The 22,456-nt window shown below is 30.6% G+C and overlaps 4 protein-coding genes across 6 annotated transcripts; all 4 read left to right on the top strand.

Moving 5' to 3' along the window:
• The first annotated feature begins 223 nt into the window (after positions 1 to 223).
• On the top strand, positions 224 to 5,068 carry LOC137834758 (F-box protein SKIP23). 3 transcript variants are annotated; one of them, XM_068642933.2, is made up of 2 exons: positions 224 to 1,471; positions 4,511 to 5,068. In XM_068642933.2, exon 1 carries the CDS (start codon positions 342 to 344, stop codon positions 1,458 to 1,460), a length of 1,119 nt encoding a protein of 372 aa, XP_068499034.2. In that variant the 5' UTR covers positions 224 to 341; the 3' UTR covers positions 1,461 to 1,471; positions 4,511 to 5,068. The 3 variants fall into 3 exon arrangements, 2 of the variants coding, with proteins under 2 accessions (XP_068499034.2, XP_068499033.2); XM_068642932.2 differs by having other exon boundaries at positions 258 to 1,483; XR_016521057.1 differs by having other exon boundaries at positions 313 to 3,164.
• A 5,500-nt stretch (positions 5,069 to 10,568) lies between these two features.
• QRT2 (Pectin lyase-like superfamily protein) lies at positions 10,569 to 15,405 on the top strand. Its single transcript, XM_068645050.2, has 9 exons — positions 10,569 to 11,013; positions 11,086 to 11,211; positions 11,297 to 11,464; positions 11,937 to 11,957; positions 12,085 to 12,292; positions 12,379 to 12,460; positions 13,746 to 13,854; positions 14,868 to 14,984; positions 15,085 to 15,405. The coding sequence occupies exons 1-9, from the start codon at positions 10,753 to 10,755 to the stop codon at positions 15,313 to 15,315; spliced, it is 1,323 nt and encodes a 440-aa protein (XP_068501151.2). The 5' UTR covers positions 10,569 to 10,752; the 3' UTR covers positions 15,316 to 15,405.
• Positions 15,406 to 16,952: 1,547 nt separating this feature from the next.
• LOC137836204 (two-component response regulator ARR14) lies at positions 16,953 to 18,273 on the top strand. The gene is made up of 5 exons (XM_068645052.2): positions 16,953 to 17,148; positions 17,276 to 17,431; positions 17,514 to 17,840; positions 17,934 to 18,010; positions 18,090 to 18,273. The coding sequence occupies exons 1-5, from the start codon at positions 17,049 to 17,051 to the stop codon at positions 18,195 to 18,197; spliced, it is 768 nt and encodes a 255-aa protein (XP_068501153.1). The 5' UTR covers positions 16,953 to 17,048; the 3' UTR covers positions 18,198 to 18,273.
• A 441-nt stretch (positions 18,274 to 18,714) lies between these two features.
• On the top strand, positions 18,715 to 20,147 carry LOC137836205 (putative cytokinin riboside 5'-monophosphate phosphoribohydrolase LOGL6). Its single transcript, XM_068645053.2, has 7 exons — positions 18,715 to 18,980; positions 19,113 to 19,210; positions 19,306 to 19,336; positions 19,435 to 19,534; positions 19,593 to 19,663; positions 19,765 to 19,908; positions 19,999 to 20,147. Exons 1-7 carry the CDS (start codon positions 18,846 to 18,848, stop codon positions 20,038 to 20,040), a joined length of 621 nt encoding a protein of 206 aa, XP_068501154.1. The 5' UTR covers positions 18,715 to 18,845; the 3' UTR covers positions 20,041 to 20,147.
• The last annotated feature ends 2,309 nt before the right edge of the window (positions 20,148 to 22,456 follow it).

Below are 22,456 nucleotides of genomic sequence, written 5' to 3' on the forward strand. Positions count from 1 at the left end.
ATGTTAGTCGTATCCATGTGTTTTACACTTTTAGTATATATTTTACATTTTAGATATTATATATGCTTTCTTTTATCTCATATTTGTATATTAGAATTTTTGTATTCATATTTGTATCGGTACTATATCAGTATCCGTTATTTATATCTGTATCGTATTAAAATTTTCATATTTATATTTGTATCTGTGCCATATCAGTATCCGTTATTTGTATATGTATCACATTAGAATTTTCGTATTCATATTTGTATCTGTACCGTATCAGGATCCGTTTTGTTACCTATTTTGAAGACCTTAACCGCTTTCAGTTATGATTTGGAGGTTATTGTGCGTGAAGAGAAATGATGAGTGTAGGATGTAGCAGTAGTCCAAGTTCATCATCAATGGCGGACTGGTCTGAACTCCCAAAGGATCTTCTAAACCTAATTTCCCAACGCCTTCAAAACCCTCTCTACCTTCTCCGTTTCAGATCCGTTTGTTCTTCGTGGCGCTCTTCTTCGTCTTCCTCTTCTTCCCCTTTTCCATTCTATCACTCCATCACTCTCACCCCCGCCTTCTCCCTCTCCCACCGCTCCCTCCTCCTCATCAACCCACCCTCCACCGCTCCCAACCACCGCCCCTGGCTCGTCAAAATCTCCCACGACCCACGCGCGCGCACCGCGCGTCTCTTCCATGCGCTTTCCCGCTTCCAGCCAAAACGCCCCCGTTTCGCGCTCGACTTCCTCCGCCTCCACGCTCTCGAGATTGGCCGCGAGTTCCGCCTCTCCAGCGCCTGCTCCTCCACGGAATCCCTCTACGACGAGAAGCTCGTCCTACTCCCCGCCGGAAATGACCGTTTTGCCCTTATCACCATCCACATCTCCGGCAAGCTCGCGCTCTTCCACCGCGGCGACTGCGGATGGACCATCCTCCCCGACATGCCGACCCCCTACGATGACGTCTGCGCCTTTCGCGGCACCTTTTACGCCGTCGACGGCAACGGCCGTACAGTCACCGTGGGGCTCGACGCGGCGGTGCGCGTCGTCGCGGAACGCGTCTTCGGCGGGGACAAGAAGTTTCTGGTGGAGTGCGACGGCGCGCTGATGCTGGTGGACCTGTACTTGTCCACGGACTACGAGAATTTGGACGAGGAGGATGTCGGTGACATGGGGTGGGAGAGGACGGTGCGGTTTGATGTGTTTAGGCTCGATGAGGAGGTGGGGAGGTGGGTGGAGATGGCGAGTTTGGGGGAGTGGGTTTTGTTCTTGGGAGATGATTGTGCGTTTTCTGCTTCTGCCAAGGATTTGGGCGTTGAGAGAGGGAACTACGTGGTGTTTAGAGATAATGGGTTGGGTGCTGTCAGGGTTGCTAATGGAGTGGGGGTTTTTGATTTGGACGATGAAAAGATTTCGCCCTTGTCTGAGTGTCCCGGCCTTTCTGAGCTATTCTGGCCGCCCCCGGATTGGGTCAGGTCCAATTGATGCTTCGCCAGGTGTGTATGAATGTATGTATGTGTCTATGCTGATTTGCTAGATACTTTCATGTGTTTTCATGTGAATTGTGCTATTAATGTCTGTTTCTATTGGTATGTATTCTGATTTGATGGAAGGCTTTCTAGTATTGTCATGGTGAATTTTGCTTGAATATTTGTTTCCCTTGGTGTGTGTATGTATGTGTACATGTATGCTGATTTGGTAGAGGAATTTCACGTGTTTTCATGGTGAGTTGTTCTATGAATGGCTATTTCCATTGGTGTTTGTGTATGCTGATTTGGCAGAAGCTTTTCAAGTGTTTTCATGGTGAATTGTGCTATGAACGTCTATTTCCCTTGGTTAGTGCATGTTTAATTTTCAGTTGGGAAGATGATTCTTGGACACCCCTTGAGATAGATGGGAATAGAAAAGATATAATAAGGAATTGCTATGATTGAAGACGCGATGTTAGAAGAAGTGAGGTGTAGAGAGAAATGAGAGGTATTGATGGGGTTGTTTGTAATTTCTGAGTGTTCGGGGGTCCCAATGTATGTTCAAAATGTACAACTGAAAAGTCTCTTTCTTTGGTTTTCAGTTGGGTCTGATTGTAAACTGAGTTTGACTTTGAAACTCAGTCTGGAAAATATGAGTAAAGAGAGAGTTGCTTTTATGAACTCTGTTTGCTAAATGAAGTTCATTCAAACTTAAGTATGCAAAATTTAGTGTGTTAATTTATTGTAGGGCCCTATATCTTGCTGGTTCTGTTGTGGCTCTAGAAAGCCATATGCTGACACTTAGTAAATGAGCTATTACTTCATTGTTAATTTGTGCGTCTGCTTTGGATCGGCGTATTTATAGAGGAAGGGTGTTGGTAAGTGCACTAGTATTAGATTAGGACTATAGGTGTGATGCTTACTGAGGAAGTATAGGTCCTTTCACATGGTTTTTTAATTAGAAGAGTTTCACTGGGTAATATTGCATGGCTGAGTGGTGGAATAGCATACTAGAGCACTGTGCAATCAGCTTCATGTTGCTTTCTTCCATAATGAGATACTGCGGTTAATCTTTGAATAAAAATTGACTAACTGCTTTATAAACCTTGGTTATCAGTAGTAAATCCTACCACTGCAGCAGTGTGTCCATACTGGGATGACATTTCCCTTGTTGACAGCTGTCTCTAAAGTATCTTCACAAAAGTAGATCATGAAGGATCTACATAGATTACTACTACCATAAAATGGAAGCAAACATTCTTCGTTTAGGTTCTGTGCATCTTCTTTTTCACTGTTTTATTCTCATTCTCCATGAAAGTTCTTTATTCTATTTAGCGATGGTGGGAATGTTTTTCATTTTCTCTTATTCTGATTGAAAGGATAACTTCTATATGACATGGTGCATAACCTAGGTGTTGGAGAAGAAAAACTCCGTAGTTTTTGAAGCATTAATGGTGGAAGCATGTAAACCCATGGAGAGACCCATTTTGTTTGTATTAGTTTCAAAGAGAAAACAGGATCAAGTAAAGAAATGAAAGCAAAAATGGCTTAAGACAAGAGAATGGAGAAGAACACGCAACCTTCAATTCAAGCAAAAGGATAGTATCAGAAGATTCACCACTTGAGAAAACTTCTCAAGATAAGAACCAAAACAAGAGTTAAGAACTTTCAAGACTCTCAAAGTGAACTCTCAAAGGAGATTTTTATTCAATCTTCAAGGGTGAGTTTACAAGTGGGGGAGACTCCCTTTTATAGACAAGGAGCTCGTGCAAAGGAGTGAAATGAACAAGAAAATGGGGTTAACTTTGCTAATGAAGAGTTAACTCTGCTAAATATGATTAACACATCTTAACCCCTTGAAATTAGGAAGTGTACACGGATAGTTCCTTGAATCTAGGTAGATGTAATGATTACATTTGGAAAAGCAATGATGACTTTTGTAAGAGTCTTATGGATATCACCTATTATTCTCCTAAAAGGCACAAAAATAACTCTTGAAAGTTTGATGGATCAAATGGAAGAGCCAAACTACCCATGTGCACTTGAAAGTGACATATGGTAGTTGGAAGCTCTCCAAAAGTCACTTCTAACTCTCAATTTGGTCCAAGTCTTCTTTCAAGTTCAAAACACGAGTTTCTAACTTCTCTCAAGTTCATCTAAAAGACTAAGAAATTGAAATTACTCATGTACAAGATGTGCTAAGGTTTTGATGTATATAAAGAAGGTTGGTTAATGCAGTTTTAGATAAGGACTATGGGTGTCTTGTGTGTATTGAAGAAGTATAGGTATTTTTGACATGACTCTTTTTTATTACGAGAGTTTCACTCGTTAATATTGCATCTATAAAGTGGAGTAACATGTTAGAGCACTGGACGATGAGTTTCATGTTGCTTTCATTCCAGTTTACTGTTGGTTAATATTGAATGAGAATAGGCTAACTGCTTTAAAATGGTTTTTGGTGTAAAGCTTGGTTATCAGTAATACATCTGGGGCTATTAAGTATCCATACTTGAATGGTATTTTCCCCGTTGACTGATGTTTATAGAAGACCTTTAGAAAAGGAGATCATAAAAGGATTTGCATGTTATTATTACTGCTAATAATGGAAGTATACACTATTCCTTTGTGGATCTTCTCCACATTGTTTACTCACTGTGACAAATCATTATTCTATTTAGTGATTTTAGCGATGCTGGAAATATTGTGCTTTATTTAATTTTGAAAGTTAGCTTCTAAGAGTCATGGTCTGTAATTTATGCATTTGCAGGTAACGTTAACATTTAAATAGAATATCATACTTGTATGAATTATAATAATTCAATTTTCTTGCTGCCTGGTGTGTTAACCCCTTGAAGTGGCAATCATTGTATGCCATTGTTCATTACTGTTTAGTTATATTGAAGGGAAATGGTCTTAGAATGGACTGACTTTTCACCTACACATATTTTTATTTAAAAACATCTGATAAATTATCCTAGCTGGGTTGGGTGGCTTCTGTAAATGTTTTTTATTTGACTTTGAGAATAATGGATGTTATTGCTAAAATGGCTTATATGATGAATGCAGGATCAGCTAAAAAAACCGACATTTATGAAGATTATATCCCCAGTAACCACCAAATCTCGGTGAAGCAACATTCATCATGAGTACTCTACTGTAAATTGAATAAAGACTACGATGCTTGGAAGCAATGGTTTTTATTGAGGTTGATCAGGCTTCTATAGTTCTATTGCATATTGAATAATCGATTACTAAGATCATGAAATCATCATCTCTGTACAGACAAGGTTCCACAGCCTAAACTTGTGATCCTCAGCAGCACTTGTGGGGACGAGACATCTCACTCCAAACTGCTTTCCATCTTTGCAAATAATTTTCTTGAGATGTCGAGACTTATCTTTTTCATCCTAGTGGACATTTGCTGTAAAGTTACTTTCATTTTTTTCATATGCAAGTAGTGAATAATTCCTTTCCACAACCCTTCTTCCTTTAACTGCAACGGAGGGGGAGGGAAGAGGAAAAAGGTGTAGTTTGCAAATGATATAGTGTCCAAAAGTTCTTTCCAAAAAATTCCAGAATACATTTAGATTCTACATATGTTAATTTTAAGTTTTTATTTATTAAGTAAGGTGTAGTTTTGAGTTGATTTTATACGTGTTTCATTATTTCATATGTAAACTAAATGTTGAACAGGAGAATTAACTTCTGAAAGGTCTAATATTATTTGGCAACAACAAACATGTTTGGATAGGAATTAATGATGAATGAGAAGAGAGACATTTTGTTATTTAAAATTTATACACTTTGTGTAATTAATTTTGACAAACATGCAACATCATTTTGTGCTATTCCTAATGGGGTTAGATAGAGGTATATGTATAATCCATGCACGAACAAAGAGAAAACCAAGAAACATATACATGTCTTATCCTTTTACTTGTATTTTTCTTTTCTTTCTTCTTAATCTCTTCCTTTATGAGGTTGCTATTTTGTATTTGGTTTTAACTATGCTTCATAAAAACCTTTGTGCCTTAAGCAACACCATTCAATATGAGATCTCTAAATGGCGCAGTTTGGCCTTTAAGTTAGTTATCTAGAGGTAAGATCTTGTTGAAAATAATGTATCTTTTTTTTTTTATTAGTGCAAAAACAACGTATTATAGTTTGTATATTCCTAACTATCAGACTTATATGACTCTTGTATCTTGCATAAGGGTTAAGACTTTGTAATCGTCTAATTGCACGATTCATTGTATCTTTTTTTTTATTAGAAAAACAATAAAAATAAAGTATTGTAATTTGTATATTCCTGATTACCAAACTTACATGATCCTTGTATTTGGCATAAAGGTCGAGACTTTGTAATCGTCCAATTATATGATATCATGTATCTTTCAATTATTGAACATGTGCGTGTTTGATCATATGCTTAATGTGTAATGAGATTTAACAATACATTAATCAGGTTGGCAAAATGTCTATCATTTACACAACACTTTAGTCTTGAGTATAAGCAAACAGAAAATTAATCAGTAGACAAAATACCTAAAATACAAAATCCTTTATTCTGAAGGGAAAGCTAAACGACTATCAATTATGTCAAGAAAATACATATTAGTACACAATCTCCTAATATGGAGCATAGCCGAAAAGATTACTAATTAGATCGACAAAATATCTACCTATACAATTAATACGAAATCTAAGAGTTAATCAACACATATTTTCAATTGATTAATAATTGTTAATTATTCTGTAATGGGTGAACAATGACTGGTTTTATAAGGAGGCATGGAGAAATAAATGAATGGCTATTATGTTGAGCAAAACAAGAATGGTTATTTTGAGGAATTTGAAAAGCACATTACGGCAAGTTTTGTAGGTGATGATGGGTAGCATATTTGAAGCCCATTCTCTCATATATCAAAACATAATCTTACTTTTCTTCAACCCTTTTCCTTCAACCAAAATCACTCCCAACTTCCCCTTTTTATTCTACCTAACTTATTCATGCTTCCTACTCTATCAAAACATTTTCTTTCCTTTTTCACTTTTTTCTATTAGATCAAACACCAATTTCACATTTATATTATTCATATTTTAAATATTATCAAATAATATAATAATATTTCACTTCAAATTGATCAATCCTAAGTTTAAAATTATAATTTAATAATATATTAATCATGGTAAGCAATTAACAATACTTCTCAATGTCCAAATAAGATGAAGTAATATTGTTTTACATTTTAGAGCCATTAGAAAAATTATATTATATTTTCTTTCATCCTTCAAACTTTGATTTTAAAAAATCATTTTATTCTTTCATTCAATTTAATCAGATGAAGTGTTAATTTTATCATAAAATTTAAACTCATTACCCATAGTTTGCTTGTTAACTAACATGGTAATTTCAAACTAAAAAAAATATTTAAAGGTAATATTAACTACTAGCATATTTAAGTAAGTTGAATGATCCCACTAACATGCCCTTTATGTGTATACGTAAATTAAAAAAATTAATATTTATTAATATTTATCCAATAAATAATATCACGTATATATTAATCTATCAGGATTATTATTATCTTATTTATAATAATCTTATACTATCAATAAAAAATTAAATTAAATTGTAACAAACTTATTTGTCATTATCATAATCTACGATATAAAAAAATAATATAAATATGATAAAAGAAAAAATATTTTATTATAAAACTATAATTAATTATATGGAAATTAAATCTTGAACACACACATTTGTTTCTCACATAAAAAAATACAAGAGACAAAACAAATCATGACTATTAAGAGCAATATAATCTAAAGTTTATTCAATATGTAAATGTCAAATTTCATTGAAAAAATCTATCTATATATTTTATAAATTGTTCTTAATCATAATAAAATATATTAATGAAAAATTGAGTTGAAAATAAATATTATTTATTTATCTTAAAATTACCATTAAAGATTAAAAATAATAATTTTAAAATTTAAAAAATTAAAAATCAAGAAAAAAATGTAGGAATCAAAATCAAAGTCAAACGTGTCTATACAAAAATAATGATATTTTAATTACAGGTGTACTAGAAGAATATCTTCATGATTCCACAGGTGAAGTTGAAAAACATAGAGTCATATTGAACTAACAAACCATTTTAACCTATTTTGAAAAGTAAGAAAATAATAATATTTTTTTTTTAAAAATTGAACTGAATAAATTAATTTTAATTTTAAATATTGCAATTTCATACATAACATATATATAAATAAAATAATAAAAGTTAAATTTTTTTTTTAAAAATTTATAATTTTTCTCTAAAAATATCATCTAACCTGTTTTATAATCTTATGAATTAATCTATCGGATGAGACTCATTTTAATAATATTATAAAAATTTAATTAATTTAATCTTATGAATTAAATTGAATGTTTTCATAGAAAAAACTCTCATTATTGTGCTAACTTTGAACTTCTCTTTACCCTAGTGTGAAAACCACCATGGAAGGTGTCATGAAGTTTTCTTTGAATCATCAAGATTCAATTTCAAAGCCAAAATATTTGAGTCTTGATTCATATGTGAGAAACCATGGGGTCTTCTTCCACCTAGTTTGAGTGAAGAAAAGAAAAGTGGTTCTTGTTCTTTTAGAATGTTTTAGTGAAGGTTGTTGTTTCTTATTTGTCAAACCATATTCTCACACTAGTGTGGGTGGATAGCTACCAATCCACATTTGTCAAATGCCAAAAAAAAGTGTTAAATTGTTGCCTAACCCACCATAAGTCTTAAGATCACTTTTCACAACAAGAACTAAATCATGCTTAGTCAAACATATTTTAAAACAAAAAAAATAAGAAGTTGTGACATAAGGGAACATAGTCAAAACAAAGATAAAATAATTTTTTACACTTTGTGTTTTTTTTAAAAAAAATATATTTTTCATACCACTACCTTTATGTAAAATTGTTTTTTTTTTCACCCACTACAAGAAAATCATAAAATAGAAACTAATTTTTAGTGACAAAAAATAATTAGTTACTATAATGACAAAATTAGAGACTAAAAAATTTTTGGTTTCTATTATTATTAAATGATTTCTAAATTTGTATAGAATTAGCAACCAAGGTTTTTCCTACCAAATTTAGAAACTAAATAATTGGTAAAGCCTTGGTTGCAAATTAGATACCAATTTAGAAACCATTTAACAATAATAGAAACTAATTTAGAAACCATTTTTTTTAATTTCTAAAATGGTCTCTAATTTAGTTACCATAGCAACTATTTTTTCTTTGGTTTCTAAAATTTATTTTTATTTCATGTTTTTCTTGTAGTGACCATCTTCATGTAAAATTGGTTTTCGTTCTTAGTTCAAACTTTAAATATCCTGAATACTTGTGGTAAGAAAATTACTGGAATAAATCATTATCAACTTATGTTTACGAGTCATTGTAAACTTATTTTTATGACAGAAAAAAATTAATTTTACGTTACATATTTAATTTTTTTTCAGATAATTTTATTCGTGGTTGAACTAATAAAATGTTAGATTTAGAAAAAAAGAAATATTTGAAAAAAAATTAATTTATTCTTTTCAGTTTAGAGTTGAGTACACTAGTTTTAGTACTTTTTCTATTAAAACTCAAATTTTTGACATGCATAATGAGAACTCAAACATGAAAATTTAGGTTAAATTATAATAAATACCATAAATTGATGTAGATGTTAAACTTTATAGTCACATGTTATTAGAACAGTTCATGCAAGTGTATTCAGTTGTTATTAATTATGTGGCAGAACTAGTTAGATCAGTAACAATCATAATATTAATAAACAAAATTAATCTCTAATAGGTGAATTAGAATAAACTGAAAAGAAGAAAATTAAATTATAATAACTCTGCAAGTTTATCTACCCATTTAGGATGGTGCAGTGTGATTCTTAACTTTTAAATTTGCATTTATTTTATTCTTCTGTTTGATCTTTTAATATCAAACATTTAGTTCAAATACTCAATAGTTATGTAACTGCTCAAAAAGTTTAAGCAGAAGTTTTATTAAAAGCATTAAAATATGAAATGCATTTTGTCTATGAATTATTAATTAAATTATTAATATTTATGAATTATTAAAATATTTACTAATTACATAATTGGTAAAATTAATATTTTTTATTATTAAAAATAATAAATAGTTATACTTAATATTTAAAAATTTAATTACAAAAATATTAAATTATTTATTTAATAAGCATAATTTAAATAACTAAAAAAAAATTAACATAATATAATTTCTTAAAATAAATTAAAAAACTAACAAAAGGAAAATATGACAAGGAAAAAACAATATATTTTGTTTTGTTTTGGTTATATTAAAAAAGTAGCCTCCTAAAATATTGTCCCATAACCTTTTAACACTTAAATTTTTTCATTTGGTTCTATAACCAGCTTTTAAAACTTGATATCATTTTTTATAGCTTAGGAAAGTGATAAATTTTTTAAATATAGTATAATTAGAAGTCTGAAGTTTATAATATGAATATTGCTGAATAGGAAAGTACATAAACATTCATGTCTTGAATTTATATAAATAATTTCCTTATTCTCCAAAACTCTTATCAATTTCCAATCAGAGTAATCAATGACTCACCCATTAAATTCTTCATTTTTCCATACAGAAAGTATTCAAAATTCAGATTTTTCACAATCTTTTAGATGTTAAAGTTTTCCTTTTGTTTAATATTGCATATTATTCTGCACTTTGAATTTGACATTACTGATTAAATTAACACCATCAACACTAAATGACATGCAATATTTTGAATTAAAAAATAAAATAAAAATGAATAGAATATTAATTTATTGGAATGTAAACTTTATGTTTTCACTGTTGACAGTGTCAAACATATCAGCATCCTTAAACCTTAAACTAGTTTCAGCTAATCTTGCATGTTAAACTGGTTTAAGGTCAATGGAAACATAACAACATACTTTAGCAGCACAAAATGTTTGATAGTTGGTAAACAAGCACAAAAGCACCTGAAAATAACGAACTCAACTTTGATTTTTTCTTCAACAAAGATGCATTGATTCAAAATTCTGGTAACACCCCAGTATTCATTTCGTATCAGTCTCTACCATTCTGCATCTTTCTTACAATCAATGCCAATTTTTCTCTTTCTGCAAAGCCACTTCTAACTCCCCTTTAAATATAACTCTTCCTTTGCCATTTATCACACCACAAATCTCTCTACAATCCTCACAACCTTTTCTTCTCTTTTTTGTTTTGTCATAAAAAGTGCAGACACATGAGAATGTCTCCACAAAGTGGTGTGATTCATTCACTTTTCATCACCATGTTTCTCTCATTTGGGGTGTGTTTTGGTTCTTTCCTAGAAGACACTTATCATCTAACTAACTACCAACATTACTCTATCAAACCAAATAATGAACATTTTGGTAGCATCATGAAAAGGGCCTATGGATCCACCCCTTCTGCAGGGCCTCAAAGAAAGATCAGTGTTGATGACTTTGGAGCCAAAGCTAATGATGGAAGAGATGACACTGAGGTAATTAATGAACGTTACAGTCTAACAAATGTGCTCAATTCTATTCAGTTATGAATCTTTCTTCTTCCTTAGGCATTTGAGAAGGCATGGAATGAGGCATGTTCTAGAGGGGGTGTTCTTGTAGTCCCAGAAGCAAAAATCTACCATTTGAAGCCAATAACTTTTTCAGGACCATGCCATCCCAACACTGCTTTCAGGGTGAGATTAACATTTTCAACCAGTTATTAGTTAGAGATTAGGTGATTTTACTTTCTCTCACAATTTGCTTCTTCATGTTGATTAGGTCTATGGAACAATCAGAGCATGGCCTGTAATATCAGCATATGGAAAACAAAGACTACTATGGATTATGTTTCAGAATCTCACCAATCTTAGAGTTGATGGTGGTGGCACCATCAATGGCAATGGGAGAAAATGGTGGGAGAACTCTTGCAAAACCAATGAAAACCTTGTAAGTTATTCAATTTTACTATAAATGACTCAAACTCTTGAACCATTCTCATTGTTCTTTACATTAGTAACAATTGTGATTACAATCTTTCCCTTTAGGAGAAATCTTGTACTATTCCACAAGCTTCCATCATTTGAATATTACTATAAAACTGTGGGAGATCCAAAATCGATTAAAAATAACATTTCATAATATATATATATATATATATATATATATATATATATAAGTAATTGAAATCTATTCTTGAATCTATTCACTGTATTATGCAAAACTGATACATTATACCAGAATCAAACTCAGATTGGTCCTATAAATTCAGGGTAATGTTAATTAACTGAGTCACATTTGTTAATTTTTTTACATTACATTTTAAATCAATGAATAGTGCATATCTGTTTGATGTTATTTAAGTCAAATTTCTTGTGATTTTCAATTCTGAACATTTTTTTTGTCTCTTTGTGTTCCACAGCCATGCAAACATGCCCCAACTGTAAGTTCATGTTCTTCTCTGTAACATGATGTTTCACTTTACGTGCAACAATTTGACACGTTGATGCACATTTCTCTGTTTCTATACAAAAAAATTTCCTTAAATTTGGTTGAAATTTGTTGCACAGGCTGTGACATTCTTTGGATGCAACAACTTGATAGTGACAAACCTGAGGTTAAAAAATGCACAGCAAATGCATGTAAGGTTTCAAAAGTGCAACAATGTCACAGCTTCGAATTTGATCCTGAGAGCACCAGGGAACAGCCCCAACACTGATGGAATTCACGTCACAGAGACAAAAAATATAATGATAAGCAATAGTTCCATTGGGACAGGTGAAAACCAAAATCAACACAAAATTAGAAAAAAAGTTTACGACTTTTAAGTTTTCTAACTTTGTTTTTTCACTGTTTCGTTGAAGGTGATGACTGTATTTCAATAGTGAGCGGGTCCCAGAATGTTCGAGTCACAGATGTTACATGTGGACCAGGGCATGGAATCAGGTTTGTAGTAATACAACAATCATGGTAGAACAAATTATAAAATAGTATATATGCATCAAGAATAGGGATTTTCCCCCAAGTGGAATTTCACACTATAATGAAAAAAATAGATAAATTTTTTAAAAATTACAAAATAATAAGTTGTGTCAAGTACAATTCAATTGAAATCTGATTATATTGAAGTTGTGTTATGTTGATACGATTTTAATTTAAATACAATGAAGTTGTATAACTTTAATATGATCTATTTGTAATGAAGTTGTATCATATTAACACGACTTATTTATTTTAATAATTTTAATAATTTTATTTATTTTGATAATTATTAAATAAATTTCAGAAAAAAATCTTCATAAATTTAATAAAGATCAAATAGTAGTTAATAATAATAATATTATAACAAAATTCAATTAAAAAACAAACATTTTTTTCTTTTTAGTAATAAAAAATTATAATTGGATAAATATTAAAATAAATACAAATAAATGAATATTAATTTAGGAATTTAAAACAATATGGTATCACATGAAATAAGGATGGAAAATATTTAAGTTTGAACAATACCTATAACTACAAGTTTTTCCATTCCTAATCATAGTGTTAGTGTAATAATTTATATGATGAAAAATTTAAAATTGATCTTATTGTGTTCAAAAACTCGTTAGACTAGTTACAAAGTAAAATATGTTGTAAGAAAAAAGGAATTGAAGCATGTTATAATATTTTCTCCTATATTTATACACCTTGTATACATTTGAATTTTAATAAGTAATAGCAATAAAATTAGTCTATTTTAGTAGATAAAAGAAAGTGTCAGGAAAAAAAATACAATTATAAATTATTATTATTATTATATCGAAAGTTCCGTGAATGTTTCGTAATCGATGAACACTTTTCTTTATTAATGTGGGAAAATAAGATTTGGAGTTATTCATATTTTTCGTAAAGGGAATACATGTGCGGATAAACTAGCTAACTTAGAATTTACTCATAGAGACTCATTTCATTTGTTATAATAGGTTTTCATTTAGTCTATTATTAAAGTTCTTTATGAATAAGTATAATTTACCTATAAATCGTTTTTGTTAACATATGAATTTTGGTCTAATCTTTCATATTTTTTTAATAATACTTTTTCATGTGATAACAAATGATTGTTGTTATTTAGAGTGTCAGTATAATTGAGATGTCAAATTACATAGTACTACCTAACATGAAAACTTTATTAAAAAAATTATATTAATAATAGTGTTAAAAAAGTTAATGTTGAATTATTGTGTTGCAGCATTGGAAGCTTAGGGGCTGGTAACTCAAAAGCTCAAGTGTCGAATGTGTTAGTGAACAGAGCCACCATAACAGGAACCACTAATGGAGTTAGAATCAAGACTTGGCAGGTATACAACTTTTTAAATTTCCTTCTAAAAACTGCAATTCAACTTACCCACTTCAATTTATTTTGGATTTTTACAAAGTTCAAAGAAGTTCTTCAAGAAAAATTGGTAATTCTTGACAATTTAGAACATGCACATTGCCAAATTTTGTGCACAATAAGACTATTACTTTAGGAAGTTGACATGAAATGCTTCAACTAACAAGGTTTGGCAAGTTTACACACACTCCACCAATTCCTAACCATCTTCTCACAAGTCAACATTTTTTTTCTCTTAAAAAGTTGTGTAGTTCAACTTTCTTGTATCCTTCCTCTTAACTAATCTCAACCAACTTTTCTTTTTTGTTTTCATTTGGGTTTGTGGAATGACATGGCAACTACTTTTTGGAAGTTCTTTATGCTAATAATGCATGAAAAGACACATAACATTTTTCTAAACTTTAACTGAATTTAACTGATTAACTGAATTTAATGATTGCTAGCTAGTGAGTAAGGTCTAATTCAAAGAGGAAAAATAAATAGTATTTAAGAAAACCTCAAAATTAAAGGTACTTTCAAATTAAAAAAAAATATGGTTTGAAAACTCCAAGACTTATATACCATTCTTGAAGGGATGAATTTGGAAATAAATATATAATAAATGGTAAATTTTTAATTAAATGATATAAAAAATATTAAAATAATAGTATTGGGAGTTGTAGTGTGACTGTATAAAAATTGTGGGTTATCAGTGTATCATTACCCTTACAAAAATTGAGATTTTTTTTTCAGGAAATTATATATTTATGGTTAATTCGATAACGCATTCTCTAATAAATCCAATAAATTTTCACTATAAACATATTAAAAAGTAAACTTTAAGTTAAACTCAATCTTACTAAGATATGTGTCCAACTGTCATTATTTCTAGACGATGCGGATTTGCCAATATAATTAGTCACAATTAAAAAAGTTTATCTTCAGATTATGAGAGGTGTTTAATCAATGATCTTACATAATTTCTCTATGACAACACAGGGAGGTTCTGGATATGCAAAAAACATAAAATTTGAGAATATAGCAATGAGAAATGTGACAAATCCCATAATTGTAGATCAAAACTACTGTGACCAGGAGAAGCCATGCAAAGAGAAGGTGAGTTCTGAAGCTCTGAATCAGCAAAGAGAGAAACTGTTTGCATTGCATTAAGATTGAATAAGATTTCACAATCACAACCATTTTGGTAAAATTTCAGGTCTCAGCAGTGCAAGTGAGCAACATTGTGTACCAAAACATCAGAGGAACAAGTGCTTCAGAAGTGGCAATAAAATTTGAGTGCAGCAAAAGTTTCCCATGCAAAGGAATACACTTTGAAGATGTGGTCTTAACACCACATGGCCATGCTGCCTCTAAAACCATTGCTACATGTCAAAATGTTAGATATGTTAATAGGGGAAAGTTTCTTCCTCCATGCTCTAATTCATGATCACTATACTTATAAGAATTGTAAATGAGTATATACATCTTAGTCCAAAAGTTAATCATTGGTTTAATAAAATTTAGCACTTAGTTTCAATCAGTATTAGACATTTCATATTGTTTTGACATGTTATTAGTTGATCTGGAGTTTATCCGATATCGAGTGACCTTAGTTGATGTGGAGTTTATCCGATATCGAGTGACCTGATAAGATTAATTTTTTTTTTAGGATAGACTCAAAATAATTTTGATAATATATTAAGAAATAGAAACTTAACTCAATCTTATAAAACCGATTCATATAATAAAGTTTACACTCATTTATAAATTTTGAAATGTCCTTATTTTGAGTTCATGTTGAGATCTTAAAAAATTAATAATAAAATAAATAAATAAAATAATGTAAAAAAATACACACCTAAGAGACATCACCTCAACTTAAAATGTATTAATAATTATTATATATTATTAATAGATAATTTTTAAATTAGTATTTAAAATTGAATTTTTAGAGCATTGGAAGTGAAAACCTTTATATTAATTCAATTTATTTTTCTTTTACTTTTTATCGTTATTTTTATATTCTTTTAAAGGTAACATTATTTGTTTTAATTTTTATGTTTTATTGTTTCATTATCTTTCTTTAAAAAATATTTTTATTTTTATTTTTGAGTGTAATGTTTTTATTTATAGTATTAGAAAATTGAAATAAAAAATATGAATTTGATCTAAAAGAAAAATTAAATTAATTTCAATGACTTGCTCTTCATATAGGTTAATTATCGTTTGTAAAAAGATATAAAAACAGGTTCAATTCATGAAAAAAGTTATTCAACAATTAATTATCTGTGTAAATAGTGTTTTGGATAGTTTTTTAGAGGATAATGTAGTTTTATAAAGAATTTGATATGTTTTATGATAAAAATGTTTTATTTGAATAGTTTTTTTTTTAAATGTTACAGCTTTAAAAGAACATATTAACTAATTAAAATTAGATAATTTAAAATTCATCTAAAAAATTAAATTTTTGAATTCTTTATATTTCTCTATTACACGTGTTTTTTTTTATCTTTGTATTTTCTTATATATTTTAGAAATAATAGGAATTATTTTTCAATTAATAGATTATTACATATGTTTAATATTAAAATAATTTTTTTTATTGGATGGTATTTTAAATAATTTATTCAAATAAAAATTAATATCTAATAAAGTTAAATTTGTTTTGTAAATGACGTGTTAGGAATCGTTAATAAAAAATCACAAAAAATATAAAAATACCATCACATCTTTTGTGACAACCATTGTGAATGACAATAATAAATTGAGATATAATCTTTTACATAATTTTTAACCTTTAATTTTTTTGTTTTGTTAACACTATGAATAGTAAATAAAGTAATTTTACTCTGTGTATAATAATATAATAATATTTTTAAATTAAAAAAATAAAATATTAATTTATTAAGGTGTGAAGTATATGTTTTTATTATTGAAGGTGTTAATATATCAACACCATTACTTAATTATTTATTATATTTTGAAAAAAAAACAAAAATTAAAGTGAGGAGCTGAATTTGAATTATAAATTACCCACCAAAACTTCTTTCTTTCACTTGCTTTCTCTGCATTCTCTCTGCTTTCTCTGCATTCTCTGGTTTCTCTGGTTTCTCTGCTTTCTCTGCTTTCTCTGGTTTCTCTGCTTTCTCTGCATTCTCCATTCTCCATTCTTTGCATTCCATGATGGAAATTTCTCCAGTGCTTAATGTCTTTGTCATTGACAATGACCTCAGTGTTTTAGAATACGTCAAGAAAACATGCCCCCCCTCTCGCTATCACGGTAATATTCTACTCATAATTATTTCTCAAAAACAAAGATTCATTCTTTTTTGTTATGGTAATATTCTAGTCATAATAATTTCTGAAAAACAAAGATTCATTCTTGTTTTGTTTTGAGTTTTGTGCAGTTATACCCTGCTTTGAATCTGCGCTTGCTGCCTATTTTTTGGGGCAAACAAAGGAGCCTATTGATTTGATACTCATTGAGGTTCACATGCCATTGATCAATGGCTTTGAATTCATGGAATTTCTCAACAAAAAAAAAATTAATATTCCTCTCATCAGTATGTAACAGTTGTTTATACTTTTACTCAACTTTTCATTGATAAAGAATAATTTGAATTTGAAGTGTTTTATAAGTTGCAGTGATGTCCGCGGATGGTAGCTGGCCTTCCATAATGAAGTCCATTGAAGTTGGAGCTTGTGATTATTGGGTCAAACCCTTGTCTGAGCAACGGCTGGTGAATATGTGGATAGATGTTGTGAAGAACAACATAAAAGATGAGGAGCAAAAAGATATTGGTAGCCAGAAAGATGATGACAGAACAAGAGTGGTTGATGATTGTGATGATGACAGAACAAGAGTGACTGATGATTCTGATGATGATGACTCAGACAGTGCTGATAGTGTACAATGGTCAACAGAACTTAATTTTTTGTTTCACCAGGCTCTCATAAAAATTGGATTGGAAAGTATGATTCTTCCACAATTTTTTCTCTCTATGTTCATCAATATCTGTATTTCTTTCTTTGGTTTATTTTTCTTGCTTGATTATTTTCTTTTAGTATCCAAGCCCGAGGATATTCTTGAAGCTATGAACGTGCCAGGTTTGGAACTAGAAGATGTTGAAAGTCATCTAGAGGTTAGTTTCTACCTTCAATTGATGTTCTAGTTTCATAATAACCTTTCCTAACCTTGCCATTACTGCGAATTCTCCACAGTTCATGAGAAATCTATATGGTGTGAAAGCTTCTGATGCAACTGAGATTAGCAGCCAATCTTCTGATGAAACAATGGATGATGAAACCATCACAAAGCCTGCGCCTTAATCTTCTCATTGTTCACTCAATTCAATATTAGGACACTTTGTAACTCACTTGTGACAATCTACAATACTTTTCTTTATGAATGTGATTAGTTCATCTCACTCTTCACCTTTCATTTACATATCATAACAGTATTTTATCTTTGATTCTGCTTGAGAATATATTATTAATTTAATAGGATTCTGTCTAGCAAAGGGGAGATTCAATGATGAATTTTGTTTGGTAAAAGTGGATTTTATATAATCATTAATTTTGTTTAGGATGTTACTTCAAACATTCTCACTGTCTCCCTTTCTCATATCAAACTTGTCTCATGTTTTTCTTTTTAAATAACATATAAAAAGGTGATATAATTACCCTTGCAACTTTGAAACAAATATAAATATAAATATATATATTTATATAATCAAACCTCATGCCCCACCAAGTTCAAATGGAATAACTCACAGGTTTAGACTTTTCATTCTCTCAAGTTCAAAAAAATTCATTCCTATATATATGTGTGTAAAGATGGGGATAGTTGCAGTTCCAAGTTCTTTCTTCTCTAGCAGATAAAACTGTTACGTTTTTGAGTAAGGGTGTGTTCTTTTGGTCTTTGGTTTTTCTCTTTCACACACACTTGTACTTTTGTTGTATGATTACATTGTAAGAATGGAAGGAGAGGGAAAGGTATCAGCAGAAAATGAGCAACAAAGCAGGTTCAAAAGAATATGTGTTTTCTGTGGTAGTAGAGCTGGATACAAGTCTGCATTCAGTGATGCAGCTCTTGAGCTTGGCAAATTCATGGTATTCTCTATACTACTTATGCATACCAATTCATCAAAGAATATTGGGTTGTTTCCCTTTTGTGCAATTATTCTACTTTCATGAGTTTTGCATGCTCTTGTTTACTTGTTTTTTTGATTTGTGATGATGAAGGTTGAAAGGAGAATTGATCTGGTTTATGGAGGAGGAAGCTTAGGACTAATGGGTTTGATCTCTCAGACTGTGCTAAATGGAGGTTGCCATGTTGTTGGGTATATATATTTTTTTCTTCATAAATATATTACATTAGATGCTAATATTATTAATTCACATATAGACCTTAAACTGTTTATGTTCTATTTGCTAGAGTGATTCCAGAAACTCTTTTGCCTCGTGAGGTACCATTTTTATCTTCAATTTTATGATCATATATGTGTCTATTTGAATCTGAATTCTTCCACACCAGAGGCTAACTCTAGCCAAATCCCACTTTTAGGTGTCTGGAGAGACCTTTGGAGAAGTGAAAAGAGTTGCAGACATGCATGAAAGAAAATCAACCATGTTTGAACATGGTGATGCATTCATAGCACTTCCTGGTATGTTAAAACCATAAAATTGCAGTGTGATGTTTACCATCAAAGTTGAAGTTTTCAGGAGGCTATGGAACCATGGAAGAGCTGCTAGAAGTCATAGCCTGGTCTCAACTAGGAATACATGACAAACCAGTATGATTACTGTGCTCATCTTCAATCAGAAAACATATATAAAAACTTTTTGTTATATATTGTTGTATATTGTGTTAGTGGTGTTTGATTTGTATAAACAGGTGGGGTTGCTGAATGTGGAAGGATATTTCAATGGATTGTTGGAGGTATTTGATAAGGGAGTGGAAGATGGTTTCATAGACAAGTCTGCAAGGCATATTATGCTCATAGGAGACACACCAGAAGAACTCATAAACAAAATGGAGGTAATTAATTAGTGTGGTTTGGAGATTATTGGAGTGAATGAAGATAAGAAAGAAGAGAGGAATGATGATTTTTGTTTGTTTGTTTGACAGGAATATGTTGCAAATAAAGTTGGAAGAGTGGAGCAATTATGATCCAAAATCTTCATCATCAGACCAAAATCACTCAAGATCCTCTGAACTACCCTTTCTTCAGCATGAAAATTGTATGAATATATTTTCATCATCATCAACTTTTGAATGTCATCCAACATAATTATCTCCTTTTGTGATATAAAAACTGCTATGTTTATGGAACCATTTTTTTAGTACTGGTCTAAAAAAAGTAAACATATTTTATAATTATTTCAAGACATTTTACGTGGGTTATTTTTCTCAATTAATTAAAAAACAACACTTAATTCAATGCAGTTATTTAAAGTGAGTCAATTATAGCTTGTTTTAAAATTATTATAATTCTTATCAATTTTTATGCTACGCTAATTTTTTTTTTCAAAATAAGCAGTTCAGCTATTTCTAATCTTATTCTTATTTAATTACAAGGAATTTCCCTTCAAATTCTCAAAGAAAGATATTAAGATATTATTTTTATAAAACTTCCAATAATATTCAATAATTATAACAATAATTTTCTGTTACTATACGATAAAATTATGGAAGAACTATATCAAAACTATATGGAATATGTAATTTATTATTATTATCTTAAATTTAAAATACGAAAAGAAATTATGAAGCATTTGGAATCATCCTGTAAAAAGGTTGAAGTTCGAGTTTAGTCATGTAAAATTCTTATTCTTTTTTATTTTTCCAATTTTGAAATACATCAAATTTTCTCATTCAAGTATTATTTAAATCTTTTGAAATACATCAATTATAAAGTATTATCGAAACAAATTAAAAGTATTATATTTCAAAAATGGGATAAAATTAATTGGGGGTAAAATTTATCTATTTTTTTTAAGGTTTTAATTTATGATAGTGTAAATTTTAGATACTAAGATTACTGGTCCTCTCCTCCCATTTTGTACCATCTATATATTAAATCAAATTAAATGCGAAATCCAGATTTACGTTTAAATTGAAACCACTTTTACTAATTTTCGTGCTTAAAATTTAAAAAGTGAATTTGAAACTAATTTATTAAGTGAACTTTAAGTTATAAAATCGGTTTTATAAAGTGAAGTTTATACTCTAGTCTTATACACTATGAAATGTCTTTGGACTTTAGTCTAACTCAACCTTATAAAACCACCACATAAAATGAGATTTGCATCCACGAAAAAAAATCAAACAATTTCACACACGAACGAACCTTCCTTTCAGCTCTGACAATGATCAATAAAAAATTTATTGCCAATCTTGTGGGACGAATCTGGGGCTCAAATCTTAGCCAAAACTCAATAGACACAGTGACTAACGTTTGGTAAAAATTTCAAACAAAAACACCCAAGGAGTAAGGCGTAGTAAGTCCCTGACCAAGAGTGAAGAACACTGGTTTTCCGAAAACAAAATGTCCTGACTTTTCTTCCCCGTATCTTCTAATTGTGATTCGTTTATGGATGTGCCTCTTTACATGGGTGCAAACAACATATGAAAGTACTTGTGTGAATTTTTTTCAGCGCAATACGGACGCAGAATAAAAATTGCAGAAAGTAGGGTGAAATTTCACAAGTTTTGGAAGAGGATGATAGCCTTGGGTTGAGCGAAAATTTCTAAAAAATTCTCCCAAAATAGTTTTTTCCTGAAACTCCACGTAAGAATCTCCATTGAATTCGAGACAAAACGTGACAAATTTCAAGTCAAACAGATAAGTATTCACCAACGAAAAAAATCAAACAGTCTCACGCAGAACGAACCTCTCTTTTAGCCCTGGCAGTGATGAATACAAAATTTATTGCCAATCTTGTGGGACGAATCTGAGGCTCAAATCTAAGCCAAAACTCAATAGACACAGTGACGAACGTCTGGTAAAATTTTTACACCAAAACACCCAAGGAGTAAGGCGTAGTAAGGTTCACAAGTTGTAAAAAGTAGGGCGGAATTTCACGAGTTTTTGTAGTGGATAGCCTTGGTTTGAGTGAAAATTTCTGAAAAATTCTCCCAAAATAGTTTTTTCCTGAAATTCCACGTTAGAATCTCCACGGAATTCGGGACAAAACGCGACAAATTTCAGGTGAAACGGATGAGTATTGACCCACGAAAAAAAATCAAACAGTTTTACACACGAACGAACCTTCCTTTCAGCCCTGATAATGATCAATAAAAAATTTATTGTCAATCTTGTGGGACGAATCTGGGGCTCAATTCTCATCAAAAACTCAATAGACACAGTGACGAACGTCTGGTAAAAATTTCAGACAAAAACACCCAAGGAGTAAGGCGTACTAAGTCCCAGACCGAGTGAAGAAAACTGTTTTTCCGAAAACAAAATGTCCTGGCTTTTCTTCCCCGTATCTTTTTTTTGTGATTCGTTTATGGATGCCTCCTTACCTGGGTGCAAACAACATATGAAAGTACTTGTGTGAATTTTTTTCAGCGCAATACAGAT

Source organism: Phaseolus vulgaris, chromosome 5 (assembly GCF_051622355.1).
Source record: "Phaseolus vulgaris cultivar YP4 chromosome 5, ASM5162235v1, whole genome shotgun sequence".
In the NCBI taxonomy this organism is placed as follows: Eukaryota; Viridiplantae; Streptophyta; class Magnoliopsida; order Fabales; family Fabaceae; genus Phaseolus; species Phaseolus vulgaris.

Excerpts from the sequence above, each read along its gene's own strand:
- QRT2 (XM_068645050.2), top strand. The coding sequence starts at position 10,753 with ATGAGAATGTCTCCACAAAGTGGTGTGATTCATTCACTTTTCATCACC. Across the intron at positions 11,958-12,084 it reads CATGCAAACATGCCCCAACT|GCTGTGACATTCTTTGGATG; the intron begins GTAAGTTCATGT and ends TTTGTTGCACAG. Across the intron at positions 13,855-14,867 it reads TTAGAATCAAGACTTGGCAG|GGAGGTTCTGGATATGCAAA; the intron begins GTATACAACTTT and ends ATGACAACACAG.
- LOC137836204 (XM_068645052.2), top strand. The coding sequence starts at position 17,049 with ATGATGGAAATTTCTCCAGTGCTTAATGTCTTTGTCATTGACAATGAC. Across the intron at positions 17,149-17,275 it reads CCCCCCCTCTCGCTATCACG|TTATACCCTGCTTTGAATCT; the intron begins GTAATATTCTAC and ends AGTTTTGTGCAG. Across the intron at positions 17,841-17,933 it reads CATAAAAATTGGATTGGAAA|TATCCAAGCCCGAGGATATT; the intron begins GTATGATTCTTC and ends ATTTTCTTTTAG.
- LOC137834758 (XM_068642933.2), top strand. The coding sequence starts at position 342 with ATGATGAGTGTAGGATGTAGCAGTAGTCCAAGTTCATCATCAATGGCG.
- LOC137836205 (XM_068645053.2), top strand. The coding sequence starts at position 18,846 with ATGGAAGGAGAGGGAAAGGTATCAGCAGAAAATGAGCAACAAAGCAGG. Across the intron at positions 19,535-19,592 it reads TGCATTCATAGCACTTCCTG|GAGGCTATGGAACCATGGAA; the intron begins GTATGTTAAAAC and ends TGAAGTTTTCAG. Across the intron at positions 19,909-19,998 it reads AACTCATAAACAAAATGGAG|GAATATGTTGCAAATAAAGT; the intron begins GTAATTAATTAG and ends TTTGTTTGACAG.